The sequence below is a fragment of the Impatiens glandulifera genome, chromosome 1 (assembly GCF_907164915.1).
Source record: "Impatiens glandulifera chromosome 1, dImpGla2.1, whole genome shotgun sequence".
Classification (NCBI taxonomy): Eukaryota; Viridiplantae; Streptophyta; class Magnoliopsida; order Ericales; family Balsaminaceae; genus Impatiens; species Impatiens glandulifera.
Genome location: NC_061862.1, coordinates 92,105,317 through 92,127,289, shown reverse-complemented (window position 1 = coordinate 92,127,289; position 21,973 = coordinate 92,105,317). Strand labels below are relative to the sequence as shown.

The following is a 21,973-nucleotide window of genomic DNA, read 5'->3' as shown; positions in this document are numbered from 1 at the left end:
AAATATTAGTTCAAATCTCATATTAGAAAAATGGCTGTTCAACCTCAATTGATAACCAATTAAAATATGAGTTTAAATTTACTTAGTTTTTATAAACTTAGTATTTAAGGATTGATAGTGAAACAGGTAAATATCATATTAGATTATACTAAAAAACAGATGAGGAGGGATAGGAAAACAATTTGGGAGAGGAAATGAGGTAACATTTAAATTATTTAATTTTTTCAGTTAATAAGATTGCTCACGTCATTTCCAATGGATATAAGCTATGAGACAAGTTGAAATTATCATTTAACCGTGTTAAAACATTTAAAATCTTGTTTATATTTAAATTTTATAATTTATAATTTTAAGGACTAATAAATTAGTTTAATTTAACTACTCATAAATAAAGTGAATTTATATTTATAAAATATTAGTTAATAAATTATTCAAATTGATAAATTGAATTCTATAATAATTATTTTTTAAAATATTATTTGTTTTTTTTGTATTAAATTAATTTTATACTTAATTATATATATATATATATATATCTAATAATTTTTATAAAGTAATTAAACTCTTCCATTTCAAAATAAAAAGTTTATAAATATTCAACCATTTTATATCAACTTTCCTCTCTTTTTCTTTTTTTCTTGATGTCATCAATTTAGAAATTTTTGTAAAGCATTTAAATAAAACTTTATTGTCAGTAAACATGACTTCATTTCAAATTGTATGACATGTACCTATATATTAAATTGAAATTAACTGCATTTGGAACTGAATTTAATCACATTACTTTATTGGAGTTATTTAGAAGATCAAATACATATTTGTTAATTTTAAAAAAAATTAACTTCGTAAAAACCATCCACGGTTTCCCATCTAATTTATTTATGAACACTTTTTAATTTAATTAATCGGTAGTTTTCAAGATAGTATTTGTGTCTTGTTTAAATTAATAAATAATAAAAATAATTAATATTATAATTTGTTTTTAGATTCTTAAATTAATATAATTTATAATTAGCAGTTATTATGATTTTGGGTGTTTCTGTTTGATTAAAACTTTTCTTGGTTTTGCATTCTTTTGATTTTAACATATTTAGTCCCAAAAAAACAAATTAATAAATACAAATAAATATATAATATCATCCATATATTTAATTATTATTATTTAAATTTATAAGAATTTTAAGTTCATTTTTTCACAATAATAATAATAATAATATAATATAAGTAAGTTTAGATAAAATTCTAGAACATTAACAACAGACAGACGGAGTAATTAACATGAAAACAAACGCAAACGCAAACGCACGATTGAGGGAGGAGGGATTAAGCGACGGCATAGCTTTTGCTTCTTAGAAGCCACAAATCATCAGCAAAATCACAAGCTTCGTCTTCATTAATCCTTCCAATCGCAACGCTCTGACTCCTCCTGACTGCTGCTACCATAGGCACCACCGCATACGATTGCTGCTGTAGCCCTGTCGACCTTCCAAGGGTTCTAATAGAAGCAGCCCTTATGAGTTCAGAGTAATCGTCGTTGCTTGATGATAATGATGATGATGATCTGTTAGAAGAATTGACGCTGAAGCTCTTGGGCAGACCGTACGGCGCCGGGCAGCCCATGGATGAGCCGCCACCGCCGTAAACTGTATGACCGGCACACTTGATCATGCTATTGATATAACTGTCCCTCAATTTAGAAAGAACCCTTATGGGAGATTTGATGTAACGAATGAATCTGGTTTCTGAATTAACCTTCTTCTCCATTGAAATGGATCGATCAGTTAAAGTTCTAAAGAAGAGAGAGAAAGATGTTAATGGGTTAACATTGAATTGAGGGAGGGTTACAGAAAGATAAATACAGAAGAAGAGAAGAGAACAGGGGCCCAAGATATGGGCGGGTGGCGGATAGCCGATTGGCCGGTGGGGAGGCGGAGAGATTGAAAGAGACACACGTACAGCCGATTTACAGCCTTATTTATTTCTTATTATTAAGGTCTTGTTTGGTTATGGCTTATTTCTCAAATTTAGATTTTTCAAAATAAAAAAAAAAAACAAATATTTTTGTTTGAATGTAGTAGTTAACTAGAATGTCTCCACAACTATTACATTTATTTCAATTTTAAAATATAAATTAAATCAATAACATTTTTGTTCAAAAAGAAAAATCCAATTTAAAGATGTTTTGACCTAGTAGGTGTTCTTGGTCATGACATAATATTCGACTGAGAAAGTCTAAAGTCTAAAACTTAGGTCTAACCGAAAGGGTTATCGCCCGAATAACGAAAGAGAAGTGTCCAAGTAGAAAAGTTAAATATATAACAAAAATAATAATTTAAATTTTTTATATCATATTTAATTAATGATATAAATTATATAATTATTAAACGATGTTATGAGTAATCTAAATAAAAGTTCAAAAATCAAAATCTTGACCACATAGTTAATCAAGGAATCAAATTTGTTTGGCTAAAAAAATTTCAGTTTTATTTACTTTTCATCTATAAAAAAGATTCATAAAATTTTCAAACTTATTCATAAATAAGTTGTACGAATAATATTAATTTATTTATTTATTTAAAAAAATTCATTATTTTCACTTTAATTTAAATTATTTTGAATACTTTAAAAACATTTGCTGGCATAAATATTTATTTAAATAATATATTGTTTGATGAAGGTGTGTCAACCTTATCTAACCTCTAAAATCTAAATAATATATATTTTTTAATGAAGGTGTCAACCTTAGCAAACATATGAAATAATAACCTCTCAATCTCACTTCAATTTGATGTATGTATTATTTGATTTATGATTATTTAAATAAAATATATTTATAAAAAAATTATTATTTACTCCATTTGCTATCACTCGTATTATTAATTTTATATGTTGTAATGTTTTGAAACTTTTTTATTTTTATTTTTATTTTATAAAAAGTGTTTTCAAAGGGGTAACAATAAAATAAATAGACCAATTATAGTTGGTATGGTTGTGTTGACCATTTGACCTCTTCATAAATATGTGACATGAGTGGACTTTTTCAATGACTCCAACCAACTTTAAGCTACACTATTAAACCAGGCTTAATAGGATTGGACTTAAGTCACCAAAAGTCTCTGTGTCCATGTAAAATGAATTAGTTGTTAGTAGTTGGGTGGTTGGGCTAGGGCACCCTTCCATGCATAAGGTGGTCATGAACATGAACATGAACACGTTTGAACATGCTTTTTTCGATCGTCGTAACAAAATTTATGTGTTTCAGTTCGAACGATTCTTCATAAGCTAGTCAAGATTATGTACCATAACTTTCTACACTTAAAAATTCACCCTTAAGTCGTTAACAACCCACAATTTCCGAAAAACCTGAATTACGTAACCTTGAGTACCAATATTTAATGTGCGGTTAAGAACATTCATCTCAATTCTCACAACAAAACCCATATCTCATAATTGTATTATTGTCTCAAAATAACGTTTATAGGAAATCTTACCATTTAAAGTCTAACTACAAGGAAATTAAGTCGGATCCAACCTCTTAAAAGGAAAGCTTTAGGAGTGGTTGACAAATAAATAATCCATTCTTATTTATGTATTTATTTATATTGATATAATATTAGGTTTGTTTGGTTCCTTTTAAAAATCTCTATTTATTACTTAAGTTTTACTACTATTCTTATTTTTGTAAGGAGACCCGAACAGAGAATTAAATAAAATCAAGATATTTGATGAAGTTCGGACATTGAAAACCTTGTTAGGCCGGTTTGGTTTAAGCTCTATACCATTTTTTTTTTAAATTTGAGTGACCCTCTTTACCAGCTTGGCAGTTTGTTAATATGTTTAGCATTTAATATCTTTGCTATCCAAGTTTTAGGCAAATTAAATTGTTAGACACGGCAGGAAAATGTTTATAAATATGGTAAGTCGTGCATAATTATGTTTTCTTTAATAAATAATAAAACACTAAAATTTTCAGTAAACACAAAATAAAAATAGAAATATATCAATGAAATTAAAAAGAAGCATTTTTGTCGATAAATTGGCGTCTAAGATAAGTAACTTATCAACAACAACAATAATTATAGTATTATACAATTATGTTTAGGTAATTAATTACTCTTTAATTTGTTTTATTAAATTGTCATTTCATCTAAATATAGCTTATAAGAAAAGGAAAGTGAAAGGGATCAAGACCAGGGAGCCGGTCCAATTGAAGAGTGTAAATAAGTTTTTTTTTTAAATAGTCCAAAATTTATTATAAGATTGAGTTAGGCCTAAGTGTAAATAAGTTACTAAGAGCATGCGATTATAAGCACCAAAGTAAATACAGGCTCTCAATGTCACCAATGCAGTTGGGACAACATATATATGACCTTATTATGCATATAAATGTATATATCTCGGTAGACTTCTATAAATAACTGAATTATATAAATACTTTTGTCGTGTTTAAACAACATAAATCTCGACATGTAAGACATGATCCTAGTCTGTTTTCGAAAGAAAGATATATTTTTTTTAATATTTTATTAGTTAAAAAAGAGAATAAATCAAATGATAAGTTTAGATGAATCAAGAAAGTAGGTGAAGTCAATGTGTTAATCACCATTTATACCTTTAATTAAGAAAACAAAAGTATATATATATATATATATATATATATATATATATATACTAATGTAAAATGCTAGTATGATTTTATAATCCTAACACCTTCTTCAATTTAAAGCCTTCTAAATGGAAATAAAAATCGTGACATTTCATACCACTATTATCCCCTTGAACTAATTTTTAGTGAGTTAAAAGTAAATAAATAAAAATTTCCATTTAAATTAATAAATTAAGAAATTAGGTAAAAATTAGGTGGAGAGATTTAGACGAGAAATAGATAGATTTAGATGGAAAAAGGAGAGAAGATTACATCACAATCCATGCCTCTATCTATCCTATTTACTCACTATCTAAATGAAATAAAATATATTTAAAATAAACATAAATAAGAATAAAATAAACACAAGTGCTGACATGTAAGATTGAATGAAGTCAACAGAGACAGGAAGTCCTCACCAAATTCGTAAAAAAAAACTACTTTAACTAAAATATTTTATATAATAAATAGCCTAATAAATTTAATATTGATTTTAATCCACTTTATCTTTAATGAAAGTACATATAAAAATATTATTAAAATATTATATATTTATAAATATTTTAGATAAAATTAATATTATTTAAATTTAATTAATTTAAAATTAATTTGAGTGTGTATAAATTAAATTTAATCCAAAATTTAATATTAAAATATATTTTAAAATTTAATAAATATCTAAAGTAAAAAAAAAATTATAAGTTAAAAAAACAAAAAGTGAGATTTTTTTTTAATAAAAATTAAGTCAATTACATAATTTATTTATTTATTTATTATAAATTGATCAAAAGATTTTACCTAAATTGTGTCATAAATTTTGTTTTTATTTAAAGTAATGTTAGATGTGCTTTACACTATTACCGAACTCTTATCCATTACCACAATTTTTTTATCACCACTTCGACAAACCAACCACCACTCATACAATCCACATCTCATATTGTGACCTCAAACACTTTCACACACATATTATCTCTCGTCACATCAACCATCAATCTCAATCGACCTCTTATATCATTATCTCACATTTTTCATATGCATCTTATCACACTTAACAAACCAACCACCAATTTCAATCGACCTCTAGTATCGTGAGCTCACACATTTTCATATTTTGGTCAATCAAAATTTCATTCATATTATTTTTAACCACCGATATCTCATTTATTATCGGTCTCTTATCCCCACAAATCCCATCTCTCATCTAATGATTTTTACCCTTACCGCGACATTTTTTACCACCAATCGACCTCTTATATTGTGACTCACACTTTTTCATATTCCTCTTTATCCACTCAGAAAATTACCCACAAATCCCAATCAACTTTTAATCTCGTGACCTAAAACACTTTTACAATTCGATTAATCAACATCTCATTCATATATTTTAACCACCAATATCTCATTTATTACCATATTCTTTTATATTACCGTGACCTTTTTTACCCCCACTTCGGTAAAACAACCACCAAATCTCAATTGACATCTCATCTTGTGACCTCACACACTTTCACACACCTCTTATCCTCGTCAAACTAACACAAATCTCTCAAACTACCTCTCATCTTGCGACTCACACTTTTTCATATGTCTCTTTGTCCAATCGACAAAGATCTCACCAATCACAATCAAGACCTCTAATCTCGTGACCTCACACACTTTTATATTTCGGTCAATCAACATCTCATTCATGTATTTTTTAACCACTAATATCTCATTTGTTACCAACCTCTTAAATTATTCTCCACTTCCAGAAAACCAACAACCAAATCTCAGTCGACATCTCATCTCATCCCATGACTTTATACACATTTTCACACACCTCTTATCCCTCGTCAAACCAAACATCAATCGACTTATCATCTTGTGACTCACACTTTTTCATATGCCTCTTTATCCTCTCGGCAAACCACTCACCAATCCTAACATCGATCTCTAATCTCGTGACCTCACACACACGTTTATACTCTAGTCAATCAACATCTCATTTATATATTTTTGACCGTCGATATTTTCTTTTATTATTGGTTTTTTAACCCGACAAATCAACCACAAATCACCATCTCGCATCTCATCATATTTACTCTTATCGCAACTTCTTTTACCCCCACTTCAACAAATCAATAACCAATCCTCCAATCGACCACTTCGGTCAATCAACATCTCATTCGTATATTTTTAACAACTAATATCTAATTTGTTAAGAAGACCTCTTATATTTACCTCATTTCTGCAAACCAATCACCAAATCCCAATCGATATTTCTTCTCGTGAACTCACACACTTTCACTCACCTCTTATCCCCTCGATAAACCACCCACCAAAATCTTAGTCGACCTCTTATGTCTCAAATTTTTCATGTCTTTTTTATCCACTCGGAAAACCACCCACCAAATCTTAGTCGACCTCTTTTGACTCACATTTTTTCATATATCTCTTTATCCCCTCGGCAAACCACCCACCAATCTTAGTCGACCTTTTACACCCACTTCAACAAATCAAAAACCAATTCGAACGATCGCACACCTCTTATCCCCTCGTCAAACCAACCATTAATCCCTCAATTGATCCTCATCTTGTGACTCACATTTTTTCATGTGACTCTTTATCCCCTCATATGCCTCTTTACCCCCTCGACAAACAACTCATCAATCTTAAACGACCTCTTTTACCCCCACTTCAACAAATCAACAACTAATACTAATTGATCACACACCTCTTATACCTCGTCAAACCAACCACTAATCCCCTAATTAATTTTAACCCTTCATTTTTTATTTCTCATGGTTAGAATGTTATTTTACCTTTTTTATACAGATTATTAATTCAAATAAAGAGTTACCAATACAATATTAATTTGCAAATAATAAGTTATTTACTTTAATTAGGGCTTGAATTTATATTTATTCTTACCATATTCATATAGGGGTGAGCATAGTTTGGGTTGACCATAACCTTAACCCTTAAAATTAATTTGGTTAAGTTAATTTGATTTGGGTTGGGTTGAATTTAGGTTGGATTTATTTCAGATTGGGTTAGAGTTACCAGAATTACTAAAATTAAATTAATTTAATTAAATTCTCTCTTATCAATCCAATATAAACTAACTATCTTCCAACTATAATATATTCTCTTGATTTTTACTACGCCGATCTCCAATAAAGTCAAACAAAAAATAATTAAAAATTTTAAAATTTATTAATAATATATTTATTAATTATAGTCGAGCCATACATAAATGACATATCACTATTGTTCTAAAAACTCTTTTATGACTTAATTTGTTTATGAAAATAAACAGAGTTTATCATATTTAAGACTTTATTTAGTATGAATTATTTAAATAATTTATATTAATCTCACCTATTATTTTCTTCAACTAATTTAGTAAGTAAAATATTAAAATAATTTTAAAAAAAATCAAAATTATGTTAAACAGGTAAAAAAACGTATAATAATGTCAAAGACGTACGTATTAAACGGAGAAAAAACAAATTAAACAGACTGAAAATGTTAAATGTGTCACAAGTATGTTAAACAGACCAAAATGTGTTAAACGTACCTAAAACGTGTTAAATATGCCAAAAATGTGTTAAACATGTTAAAAACGTGTGAAACGGATTAAAACGAGTTACATACTTATTAAAATTAAGAACGTATTAAACGAGTCAAAATATGATAAATGAATCAAATATTTATTAAACGAGTTAAAAACGTATTTAATGAGGTAAACGAATTAAATAATTGTTAAACGGATCAAAATATGTTAAACCGGATAAAAATGTGTTAAATGTTAAACAAGTCAAAAACATAATAAATGTATTACAAACTAAAATTTAGTTTGGGTTACCCAACTCATATCCAACACAACTCATACTTAACTCATATTATTTGATAATATGAGTTGGATAATAGATTGACTAAATTTAATTTAGGTTAAATGTGTTAGATAATATGAATTAGGGTTACCCATGTACACCCATGACAAGTTATTGCAATATAGATGAAATATGAAATTAATTAAAAAATTTATAAAAAAAAATTGACACACCTATGTTTTTGTTTTGACAAGCTAACACATGAACTACATCAATTAATAATTAAACATTGTATTTAATACATAAGTTTTACCACCCAAATGTGGTTCTCATTAATCTCATAGTACCAAAATGGTTATAAACAGTCCATATAAAAGATTACCTATTTGAATAGGTACTCATATACTCTATATCTATGATATTCGATTAGGTACTCGTATACTCTATATTTATGATATTCGATGGATGGGTTCGAGTCGGACACGGGGAAGGAGAAGGTACTCGATCGAGTTTAGAGACGAAGAGTGTATGAACCCGACTATATTAATATTAAAAATAAAATATTTTTACTCATTCAAATTCTAATTCTTTGATCCGTACTGTCAATGAATTAAGATAGACAATCCTAGGCAAACCAAAATTATAATTATCAATTTTCAATTAAATTTCAATTATACTGAAACAGGTCTAAAATTCCTTTTCTGATTGTTCTAATTTTCTTTCTACCTTCTCTACGTCTATATGTTCGTGTTCTTTACAATTCTCACTCAATAAATTGCATTACAAAAATTTTACTATTATCTCTCTATTTCATATTTTATTGTCTTTTTCTAATTTTTTTTAGCAGAAAATAAAGGGAACAATTAGTAGATAACAAAGGGAAAAAAATCTTACGAGTGATCATATTTCTCAGTTACTCATTTATTGTCTTATTGTTGTTATTTTTCGTTTTTCTCCTTTTTTTCTCCTTTTGTAATTTCTGTTGCTTACTTTCTTTGAATTAAATAAATTTCTTGAAAATAAAATCATATTATTTATCAAAATATTTCATTTATTTTGTTTACTATTATATAATTTTTTATTTTTTTTTTAAATTGAAAAAGGATCAAACCTCAACATAAGGTGCTTATCTAGGCATCATTTTTATTATTTGAACTATCTTGAATTATAACATTATTTAGTGAATCTAAAATACATAATATTTATTATTTATATAATATGTTAACCCTTCTTTTAAATGGTTCATAGTAAAAAATGAATCTATAACATTGTGTTAGAATTTAATAATTTTCAACTCGATCATTCATTAAATTCATAATATAACCCACAATTCAAAAATTCCAACCAAATATTTGTAATTGCATCTTTACAAGTCAATATGATCATACATATCCAAAAGTATCTAATCAACTTTTTTAGTACAAGGGACATTTCATGTTCTCCAAAATCACGAACACTACCTTATTTATCATTAGGCTACAATACATGATTAGGAAAAAAAAAAGTTACAACACTAAAAGGACAAAACCATTATGAAAAATATTTGATAATAAAAAAAACAAAAATACCTTAATGTGTGTGTAAGATGTGTACTATGTTGCTAAGTGCAAATATATTGAAAAAGACATTATTATAAGCCAAGTTGATCAATTGCCGTATGGGACAGGTCAGCGGTCTATTAATTGGCATACATATTCATGTTTTTCAAAGGGTCATAAATCATACAATTATCCATTCTATTTGGGCACATTCATGTTGTTAGTTAGATTCATGAATAAGTTATTGGAATAAAATTTAGTTTTTATTTCAAAACTTAACCATTACATCATTAATTTAATTCATTTATTCAGCTCTTAAATTATTAAAATTATTCATTATTTTTTTAATATAAATTAATTATTAAATAAAAATATGAAGAGATAAAAGGTAATTTGATCAAAAATAAATAAAAACTATTTTTTCTACTTTTAATCAACTGTAGAGTATTTTAGAAAAAAAAACTCTCCTCAAACAAGCTCATACTAGTCGTTTTACATCGTTATCGTTAGGGTCATAAATCATACAACCAATTCTGTCTAACCTAATTCCTTCTCTAAGACGGCAAAACCCTAGGTGAAGTGCGAACTGTGCGATCAGCGTGCCGTGTGTGCCGCGATATGCCGTCGCGGTCGTAATCGTCGTTGAAGAAACCCTCGATTGCAGTCGCAAAGAAATCACACACCATTCGTTGACGTGCGAACTGTGTCATCTGTGCGATTTGTGCAATCCGTGTTCCGTGTGCGTCGTGATTTCATCTCTCGGTCGGAAGGGTCGTCTTTCCGCAGAAATCTACTAAATCTACTCATCGATCTCTCGGTCAAGACTAGAGTACATCAGGAAATCAATTTCAAACCTATGTGTACTGTAAAGTTGTTAAAAGTTTCGCTGACACGAATCCGTCCGTGTCGGCCACTTTAAATATGACTTTTGCAAACATTGTAGCTTCAGCAGTACGGGAAATTCCCTCTTTGTCAACAGTTGGTACAAGCCCGGCCAACTCTCTTAATCGGGCAATGGGTGAATCCAGCACATGCTCCCCTGATCCTAAGATAGAAAATTCGAATGCAACTAACCTCCACATAGGCTTAGGAGAGAATCACACGAATATCCTCTTTGAAAATCATGGGTCTCCAAAGCCAGGAGGAAATGGTGGAAATCTGACTGACGTGAGCAAGAGCAATAATAAAGATTTTGCAGTCAACACGCCAGGTATATTTTTTACCAATCCCAATAACACTCATGAGATGAATGAAAATGATAATAGAACTGTTAGTGGAATACATGCTGATAGCCTAGATTGTGATAGTCTAGGACATGATCTAGGAAAAGATAGAGTAGTTCTGGAAAATAGTCTAGGAAATAAAAATGCACAGGTCATTAACTCGGATTCTAATGGGATTCAAATTCAACTTGAGACTATTGAGATAACTGACTCAGACGAAGAAGCAGAGAAAATAATTCAGAAAGAATTAAAAAGAGAAAGAATTAATGCAGAAAATCTAGGTGAAACAGGAAAAATGCAAAGAATGGCAGCGAAAGTATTGGGTAAAGAAACAGACCCGAGGAAATGGAGGGTTGGTTTTAATGAAAGGGCCAATCTGAAAGGACTTAGAAATCAGATAACGAAATTATTGATACTGGGAAAGAAAGGTCAAATCGTTTTAAGCAAAGAGAAAAGCCAACAGTACACAGAGCAGCTCAACCTACATTACCTACAAGACTGGAATCTCCTCAAAAAAGAGGAGTACGATACTATTGTGAGCTGGTCTGTTGAAACTTTGAGAGATCTCTCTAAATGCCCCAAAACCAGAGTCTACTTCATCAAGAACAATTCTAATTGGAATGTAGACCAGGTCTGGAAGAAAGCTGAAGAACAAAGAAAAACTCAAGGGAAGGATAAGAAAACAGGGCAAAACCAGAGTAACGAGCAGAATGAACAACAGAAACAGAATGTAGGGCAGAAGAACATAGGGGAAACAAAAGCTGACAATCCAGTTCAAGAGAGGGGAAAATTTTTTCTTGGAACATTTAAGCCAAAAGTTGAAATTATCGGTTCCCCGTTTGAATTCAAACTACCCCAAGAAGTTGAGGAAAACTGCGTAAATTCATGGAAGAATGTCATAGTGGGAAACTTCATCGGAAGAAATAAGGTGCCATTTCTAGTAACCAAAAAAACTCTAATGGAACAATTGGGGGAAAATGGTCTAGAAAAGGTAACATCAAACATTCATGACTTGTACTTTCTCAAATTCAAAGAAGGATCGGATCTCGAAAGTATTCTGATCAATGGGCACACATTTGTTGGAAAAAACTACATGAAACTCGAAAAATGGACAAAAGGTATGAACCTCTTCAGCAAGCCCAAAGAAACTGCGCAAATCTGGTTCCAATTGCGCAACATCCCTCCCCACATGTATAACCCTGAAGCATTAAGTCACTTTGCGAGCCTATTGGGGAGTCCACTCTACATGGACCCAACTACAGAAAAAGGTGAGCATATGACTTATGCTAGGATGTGCATTGAGATACACCCGAGATCAAATCTTCCATACCAGATGACGGTAACAGACAGAAAAGGTGAACCCACAATTATGAGAATCTCATATGAGTGGAGGCCGAATAGATGCTTTGATTGTAATACATTCGAACATGTCTGTTACAAGTGCCCGAAAATAATTGAAGAAGAAAGGAAGAAGAAGATCGAGAAAGAGACAAAGATAGAGACAGAAAAGAAACAGAAAGAAGAACAAGAAATGTTGGAACAGGAAAAGGTTGAGAATGAAAGACAGAAAATGGTTACTAAAGAATTAGTATTGAGTAAACAGAAGGATCAAGATAAGGAAGGAAATTCAGAACATGGTTTTGAAGAATAGGGGAAGGAAGACAGAGTGGTAAGAGATTCAGAATCAAAGGCTGAGAATGAAGAGGTAACAAAGAAACTTGAATTGGAAGCAAGAATCAATAACGAAGAGGTTGTGGAAAGGGAAAGTGTGGGAGAAAGCAAGAAAGGGGAAGTGGGTGAAGGAAATGGGAAAGATAAAGAAGAGGAAGCTGAATCGATTGAAACTGTACAATCTCCAATTCAAAAAAAAGTTGACCAGAGAAACACAAAAATCCCAAAACAAGAAGGTAAGAAAATTAAGGAAAATACAATTCCTTATAGCTCTGCTATATGGGAAAAACAGAAAGGAAGAAAAAGTAAAGGAAGGGGAAGTAAAGCTGGAACATCTTCTTTTCATTAATGAACTTAATGACATGGAATATTAGAGGGTTAAATGACCCCATAAAAAGAAGAGAAGTTAGAAGAATAGCAGAGAAGAATGAAATCACAGTATTTGGAATTATTGAAACAAAAGTCAGACAAAGTCAAATAGAGAATGTTGCCCAAGGTTGCTTCAAAGAAGAATGGGAATTTATTCATAACTCTGATGAGATTAAAAGTAGAATCTGGGTAGGATGGGATAAAAGAAGGGTTGAAATCAAGAAAATTTTTGAAAGCAAGCAAGTTATTTTGACAGAGGTTATCAATTTGATGACAAGGGTAAAAATATTTTTTGCGGTAGTTTATGCAAGCAACTCTGGGACAGAGAGGAAGACACTTTGGAATGATTTAAGAAGAAGCATTACGGACGACGAACCATGGGTTATTATGGGAGATTTTAACGTTACAAGATTCAGGAATGAAAGAGAGCCTGAGACAGACATAACACAAGACATGCAAGATTTCAACGAATGCATTCGAGACATAAACTGCATTGAACCGTCTTTCTCAGGTAATCTATTTTCATGGTCAACTACAAGAGGGGCGGACAACATGAGAAAGAGCAGAATTGATAGAGGCCTAGTGAATGAAAAATGGGTGGAATTTTACCCAAGAAGCCAAATACAGGTTTTGCAACCAAGTATATCTGATCACTGCCCTTTGAAATTCTTTTGGGAAAAGGAGAAAAAACAGAAAAGACCCTTTAAGTTCTTCAATTTCTGGATGAAAGATGAAGAATTTAATAAAATCCTTAATGAAACTTGGAACATCAGAATTAATGGAATAAAGATGTTTAGAGTTTGTGAGAAACTAAGATTACTTAAAGGGAAGCTGAATAAACTAGACCGGAAAAAATATAGTGGGATTTCTAAAAGAGTAGAGGAAGCCAGAATGAAACTAGAGGAAATACAAAGCAAGGCACTAAGAGCCCCAAATCTACCTTATAACAGGGAAGAGGAAAAAGAGGCTCTTACGCGATTCAGAGACCTCTGTTCTAAAGAGGAAAGTTTTGCTAAGCAAAAATCTAGAGAAAATTGGCTTTCATTAGGAGACAAGAATAATTCTTTCTTCTATAAAAAATGTTCATCAAGGAATTTCAGAAATCAGGTCCTAAGGCTCACAAACTCAAATGGAGATGTTTTACAGGGACAAAAAGCAGTTCATGAGGAAGCAATAAGTTTCTACAAAGAGCTGATTGGAACAGAAACTAGCACAACAATAGAGGACAACCGAAGATTGCTTCAACATATTGTGCAAAGGAAAATCAGTGAAGAAAGTGGTAACAAATTGATTACAATAGTTAGTATGGAAGAAGTTAGAAAAGCTGTGTTTTCGATGAAAGGGGATAAAAGCCCAGGGCCAGATGGTTTCAACGCGAACTTCTTCAAAGAAAACTGGGAAATAGTGGGTAAAGATGTAAGCGAAGGGGTTTTGGAATTCTTCCAAAACAGGAAAATGTTGAAGCAATGGAACGTCACAGTGTTGAATTTGATTCCTAAGAATTCAATTCCGGAAAAAATTCAGGACTTTCGTCCTATTTCATGTTGCAATGTTATTTATAAAATTATTTCAAAAATTATTTCGCAACGTTTGAAAACAGTTATTGATAAACTTGTAGGATTAGGGCAATCAGCATTTATTCCCAAACGCTCTATTTCCCATAACATCCTACTCATGCAAAGCTTATTGAATGGATATGGAAAGAAAAACATATCGCCACGTGTGGCTTTCAAAATTGACATTAAAAAAGCTTTTGACTCGATCAGATGGGGATCAATCCACGAATTCCTCCTTGCTGCAGGTTTTCCAATTATTTTCATTGATTGGATTATGCAATGTGTTTCCACTCCTCACTTTGTTGTGAGCGTGAATGGTATTCATGGAGGCTTTTTCAAGGGTGAAAGGGGAGTAAGGCAAGGAGACCCTATATCTCCTTACTTATTCGTCTTAATAATGGAAATTCTTGACTGCATTTTAAAAATGCTTCTGAGAAGTCATCATTTCAAATTTCACCCGTACTGCAAAGAAGAAGCAATAACCCATATATGTTTTGCAGATGATCTATTTTTTGTGGCTTATGCGGATGTTGAATCTGTTAGTATAATCAAAGAAGCTCTAACAATCTTTTCGAGTATTACAGGTCTATACATCAATAAGGACAAAAGTCAGGCTTTCTATGGAGGGGTTAATGAAGAAAGGAAAGAAAACATTTTCAATATTATGGGAATCAAGGAAGGTGAACTACCAGTGAAATACCTTGGAGTACCCCTGTCATCAAAACAACTCCGATACAATCACTTTAGACAACTGGTAGAAAAGGTTAGAAATTCTGTTTTGGGTTGGGCTACGAAAAAACTGTCTTATGCAGGTAGAATCGAGCTCGTTAAAAGAGTCATTTTTGGAATTATTGGCTACTGGGCACAACAGATAGTCATCCCAAAGAAAGTAATGGCTGAACTCGATAGAATCATGAGAGACTACATATGGGGAACACAAGGCAGAGGAGGAAAAAAAGTCAAATGGGAGGATGTTTGCACTCCCATAGAAGAAGGAGGACTAGGAATAAAAAGTTGTATTGAATGGAACAAAGCCCTCACCATCAAGAGCTTATGGGAGTTGGAGCAAAAAGCGGACTCCCTATGGGTCAAATGGGTGCATACAAGATTTATGAAAGAAGAGTAGAGTATCTGGACACTAAGCATCAACGAAAGAATGGCATGGTCATTAAAGAAAATCCTAAAAACAAGAAAAGATGCCTTTCAAATGGTGAAAACCACAATTGGAAATGGAAGAGGGGTACTATTCTGGCATGATCCTTGGCTGGATAATATTCCCATTATATTCAAAGAAGAAATGCAAGGAAACAGAGTTAGAAGAGAATACATCAAGTACTCATTTAGAGACGTATATGAAGGTAGATGTGATTCACTTTTGAGGCGTATTCCAGAAGGTGATAGAATCCTAAACCTAATGAGGCAGAAGCAACTCAATGAAAATAATGATAAAATAAGCTGGAAAACAGAAATCAATGAGAAGTTTATTACAGGAAAGGCATGGGAAATTGTTAGAACAAGAGGACAGGAGGTAGATTGGCATAATGTGGTATGGTCTCCAAAGATTATTCCTCGTCACCAATTTATTCTCTGGCTGGTATACAGGAAAAGGTTGACAACAAAAGACAGAATTCGAAAATATATAAACATTCCTGATATCAACTGTGTCCTATGTTCGGGAGTTGAGGAAAGCATAAACCATTTATTTGGGGAATGCTCTTTTGTAATACAAATCTGGAGGATGTATGCTGCAAACATGAACATCATCAACTTTCCAAGAATATGGGAAAAAATCCAAGAGTGGATGAAGAATAAAGCAAAAGGAAGATCCTTCTATGTAAGTATGTTGAAATGCTACTTTGGAGCAGTAATCTACAATATCTGGAAAGAAAGAAATTCAAGAACTCACAGTGGAAGAAGTAGAACCGCTGAAGATATTTGGAGAGATATAACTTCAGATGGAAATGCACTCATTCAATCCTGGAGAGGAATCGAAAGGAATGAAGAGAATAGAAAGCTCTGCCATATATGGGATATTTCGTTTGAGAAAGTCACAAGTAGAATAAAAGTAAAAACGCTGTAGGCGCTAATTGATTATTGTTATTGTCTGTAATTCAATTATTGTTTCATTGTCAAATCTAGAAATTGTCTAGATCTGATCTTAAACTTTTGTATTTTTTTCCCTCTTTTGGGTTTTTTTAATGAAATGGCACTAAGCTGTTTACCCAAAAAAAAAAAAAAAAAAAAAAATCTGTCTAACCTAAATTCTCTTTGTCTATATCATACGATACATTTGTTTTTTGGTATACTAAAAGGTAAATAAATCATGAATTGATTATTAAATGTTTAATGATAAATTAAAACTTGAAATCAGCAATTTTATTTTATCCCAATTGACATAGAGGACCATTACCTTGCCTCTAGAGTTAACCATTTTTTCTTTCTAAAAAAACTTTAGAAGTTGAAAAATTATGTTGCTCATGGTGGATATATTATTTCTCCTTTTATCCTTTAGATTTGAGTTGATATTGTATTTTGTTCGATACGATAATCTATTTAGCCAGATCGAATTTGTCATCTCGGATTTTTTTAATCCTAATAATACTCTTAATCTTTTGTAAGTCGTCTGCTTCTCATATTCTCCAATCGTGTTTGTGATAATTTTCGAGTCTGTATTAATTTTCTTCTTTGCAGCAAATGAGACGAGGATGTCGGATCTGAAGTTCTTTTTTATTTTTCTTATAAGGAGTTTTTAGAATTTATCTATCATCTCGATGCCCTTTTACATGTATTTTTTAATGATGGGTTCCTCGCTATTTTGACCATATTTGTAGATGATCCGTTGTTATTAGGAGAATTTTTTCAGCGTTAGTTACCAACCATCCGGCAAAGATCAATTTTATTGTCGATCATAATTATGGGTAGGGATTCTTCTGACAATACCGCTTAATTGGTTGCTCGGATTGCTCGTTTTCATCGCTAATATTATTGAATTTAAATAAGTTTTACGTGATGGGTGAATCAGTTTCATTAGAATATTTACAAATACATATTATATAACTATAACGTCTGGATTTGAATTTTTAAATGTTATATTTTATTATTTGTAAATTAATGATTCTTATGTAACTCTTTATTTGATTTAATAAGAATTAATTATTTATAAAATAAAACAAAATTCGGACCAATTTCATAACAATAAAAATATTTAATAAGGCTAATTGTTTCCTTCAAAAGATTTAATTCAGAAATTTGAGCCTAAATGGCTAAATTCCATATATGGCTTTCTGATCTTAAATATTGAGGAACTCTTTACCTTATTCTAAAATGGACTTAGTGATATGGGCCAAAAAGTTCAACCCATTTTATGGATACTTTCATAATTTTATAGTCCACTTTAAAATATTTTTTAGTTAATATATATATATATATATATATTTATATATTTATATCAGATTTTTTTATTTTATTTTATTTTTTATTTCATTCACAACCACAATCATAATTTAAAGTGTTTTTAGTTGAAATAAAAAAAAGTCATTAATTTTTTTTTTTTTATAGAAATCACTCTTGCATATTAAACCTGTAATAATAAATCTTAAATTTTTTTTAATAAAAGGAGTGGACGAAAAAATTAGCGCGGACAAATTACCTAGATGACCCTCTAATTATTTCGATCGTTCACTTTTAGCCCTCAAATTATCTTTTTGAAACATATCGTCCTTTCAACTTTTAAAAAGGTCACTAGTAGTCCTTCCGTCAACTTTTTGATTAAACCTAACGGCTTGAGCTTAAAATATTTTTTTATATATATTATCTTTAATCTCATTTTTATATTTATATATATAATTATTAAATCGCTTATATATAATAATATATATATATATATTATTAATTTTTATATTTATATAATTATGAAATCTTTGGTATAATATATATATATATAATTTATTTTTATTTATATCTATATAAATAAAATTAAAAATAATTTATATAATATATATATATAATTTATATATATTATTTTTAATCATTAATTTATATATAATATTTATATAATATATATTTTAAAAAATAATTTGAGGGTTAAAAGTAGTTGGAAGGTTAAATTAGTTTTAACCATCAAATTATTTTTTAAAATATATTTTATATAAATTTATATATATATATATAATGAATTATTAAAGATAATATATATAAATTATTTTTAAATTTTATTTTATAAATATATAAATATATAGATAAAAATAAATAAATAATACATATATAAGAGATTTAATAATTATATAAATATAAAAATTAATGAAATATATATATATATATATATATATAATATTATATATATATGCAATTTAATAATTATATATAAAAATATAAAAAATAAGATTAGAAATAATATATTAAAAAATTAACATTTTAAGCTTAAGCGGTGATGTTTAACCAAAAAATTGACAGAAATGGTCGTTGGTGACCTTTCTAAAAGTTGAATGAAAGGGGCAATTTATTTCAATAATTAATTTGAGAGCTAAAAATGATAGATTGAAGTAATTAGAGGACCACCCAAATAATTTGTCCCAAAGATTATATGTTCATACAAATTTGTGATTTGGAGATTATATGTTTATAAAAACTTGAATATTAGCTCACCTCTATATGTCAAATTCTTTAACCTTTTTTTAACAAACTTTTGATAAAGAAAAATAATATTAAGACATAAATATTTTACTTTAAGAACTTCCTTGGGATTGAAGATCCATTTTATTCGGGAAGAGATAGGTATGACAATGTTATATTAACCTAACAATCAACCCATTAGACTATGTTGGTTGATTAATAATATTACAAAATTATTATATTTCATCAATCTAAAATAAAATATAAATAATAATAAAAAATTAATTTTTTTTTGTTTAAACACTCCAAACCTTTTGCAGACACGGTTACTGAACAAACAAACTAGTATGTTTTTTTTTTTTTAAGAAAGTGCAAATCTTCTTTCTTGATCACTTTACTGTACTCTTTTTTGGAAAAACAATATTATTATCAAACAAGTGATAACAATGATTGTCATAAATTAATGAAATTATATAAAATAAAAATAAAAATTACTCAATGGAAATGATAAAGTAAAACAAATCATCAAAATTTGGATGAGTTAGTATCACGTCTTGCACACACTTGAGAATTGTTGGACACTTGGCGTGGTTATATATAATAAATATTTATTTTTTATTTTATTTTTTCCGCCTATAATTCATTTACTTTGAAAATTTCAACTTGTTCATCCACAAATTTTACACAATTTGAATTGCATTTCTTAACTAGACATCGTGAAATCACACCAACTAATTTTCTTTATATATGTGATTTATGATATAATATTTAATTAAGGAATAAATTCAACAAACCAAAAATTTAAATTTAATGAATCTTATTTATAAACATAGTACATACTAGGGGTGTAAACGAGCCGAACCGAGCTCGAACTAGCCCTGACTCAAGATCGGCTCGACTCGTTTTTTATTGGCTCGGTTCGAGCTCGAGCTCGATCGAGCTTTTAATATTAAACTCGAACTCGGCTCGATCATATAATCATAAGCTCGAGTTCGGCTCGAAAGACTCGAATTTAAATATATTTATATATTAATTTTTTATATTAAAAAAATAACTGAACAAGATTTATGATTTTACCGGAGCGAGATTTAGGGCTTTGAAACGAAATATAAGTTCGTTGAAGAAGTATCAACGCACAGTCACTTGAGTTTTCTTGCAAAATAGTTGTGCAAGTCGTATATTGTAATTGAGATAAACATGAAAATATATTAGACTTTATTAGGTTTAATTTGAAAATTAAAATACTTTATAGTGAAATAAAAATAATTTTATATCTTATAAAATATAATATATTGAGATTGCATATTAATTAATATTACAATATAATTATATTTTTTTATTTGATTTTAAAAAATTATATTTATGTAATTAAATATTATATCAAATTTATTTATTTTCTTATAAGTATTATATAATATATATTTTTTAATTTATAAATATTATTCTGGTATATCTTGATATATCAAAATATTGAAAATCTCATACATTTTACGTACTAATAATTTTGGTATCGGTATCATAAGCAATAAGTCCATAAATAGTTTTATGCGTGTTTCAAATTTTAATTAAAAAGTAAAAAAGCTAAAAAAAATTATATAATTAGGCTCAAAAAAGCTCGACGAGTCATCAAGCGAGTCTTACCTAAGCTCGAATTCAACTCGAATCTTAAACGAGCTGGCTCAAGCTCGGCTCGAATTTGATTTTGACCGAACTCGAATTGGGCTTTGACCGAGCGGCTCACGAGCGGCTCGGCTCATTTACACCCCTAGTACGTACACATAAAATATGGCCTAGTTTGATTAAAAAAATGTAAATTAAATGGGAAGAATGTCAATTTTATTTATAAAGTTGGAACGAGATGTCAAATTTATTTACAAAGTTGTAAAATTTTATTTATGTATATAAACTTGTCAAAATGTGTCAAAATTATTTAACATAACGGAATGTCTCAAACGGCGTTAAGTTTGTATCCACGTGGGTATTTATTTTTTATATTTGTTTAATCTATTTTTTACATTTCAAACGGACCTTCTTTTTCTATTTAATATATAAAATTAAATAAATAAAATTTCCTTCTTCTACCTACCATCATCTTCATCCCTCTCTTCACCAGCAGCAGGCAGCCCACCATCATCTTCATCCCCTCTCTTTCACAGCCGCCGCAACCAATCTATTCACATTCAAGAACTCAACAAATCGAATCTCAATCTCCAGAGAATGTCTATTCATTTTTTAACTAGATCATTCATAGACTTTGATATTACTGTTAGGCCTGATAATATAGACTTGTTTCGTGATCTGATCATCGGATGGACCAGTTTTGATCAAACAATATAATATTAATATAATATCTGTAATAAACCTCGTTTATCTGCGATTGAACTCTATGATTGATGATTTAACTAAATGAGTTTCAAAACCCTAGCTGAAGCGATCTTGGAACTAGTTTTTCCTTCACGAAGAACAATCTCAGAAACAATGACAAACAAGTGACATATCACATTTAACTTATCAACTCCAACTTCGATTATAATTAAAGCTA

At 29.8% G+C, this 21,973-nt stretch overlaps 1 protein-coding gene across 1 annotated transcript; it reads right to left on the bottom strand.

Moving 5' to 3' along the window:
* Positions 1-1,323: 1,323 nt before the first annotated feature.
* LOC124936227 lies at positions 1,324-1,764 on the bottom strand. The gene has a single exon (XM_047476712.1). The coding sequence runs from the start codon at positions 1,762-1,764 to the stop codon at positions 1,324-1,326; it is 441 nt and encodes a 146-aa protein (XP_047332668.1).
* Positions 1,765-21,973: the final 20,209 nt, after the last annotated feature.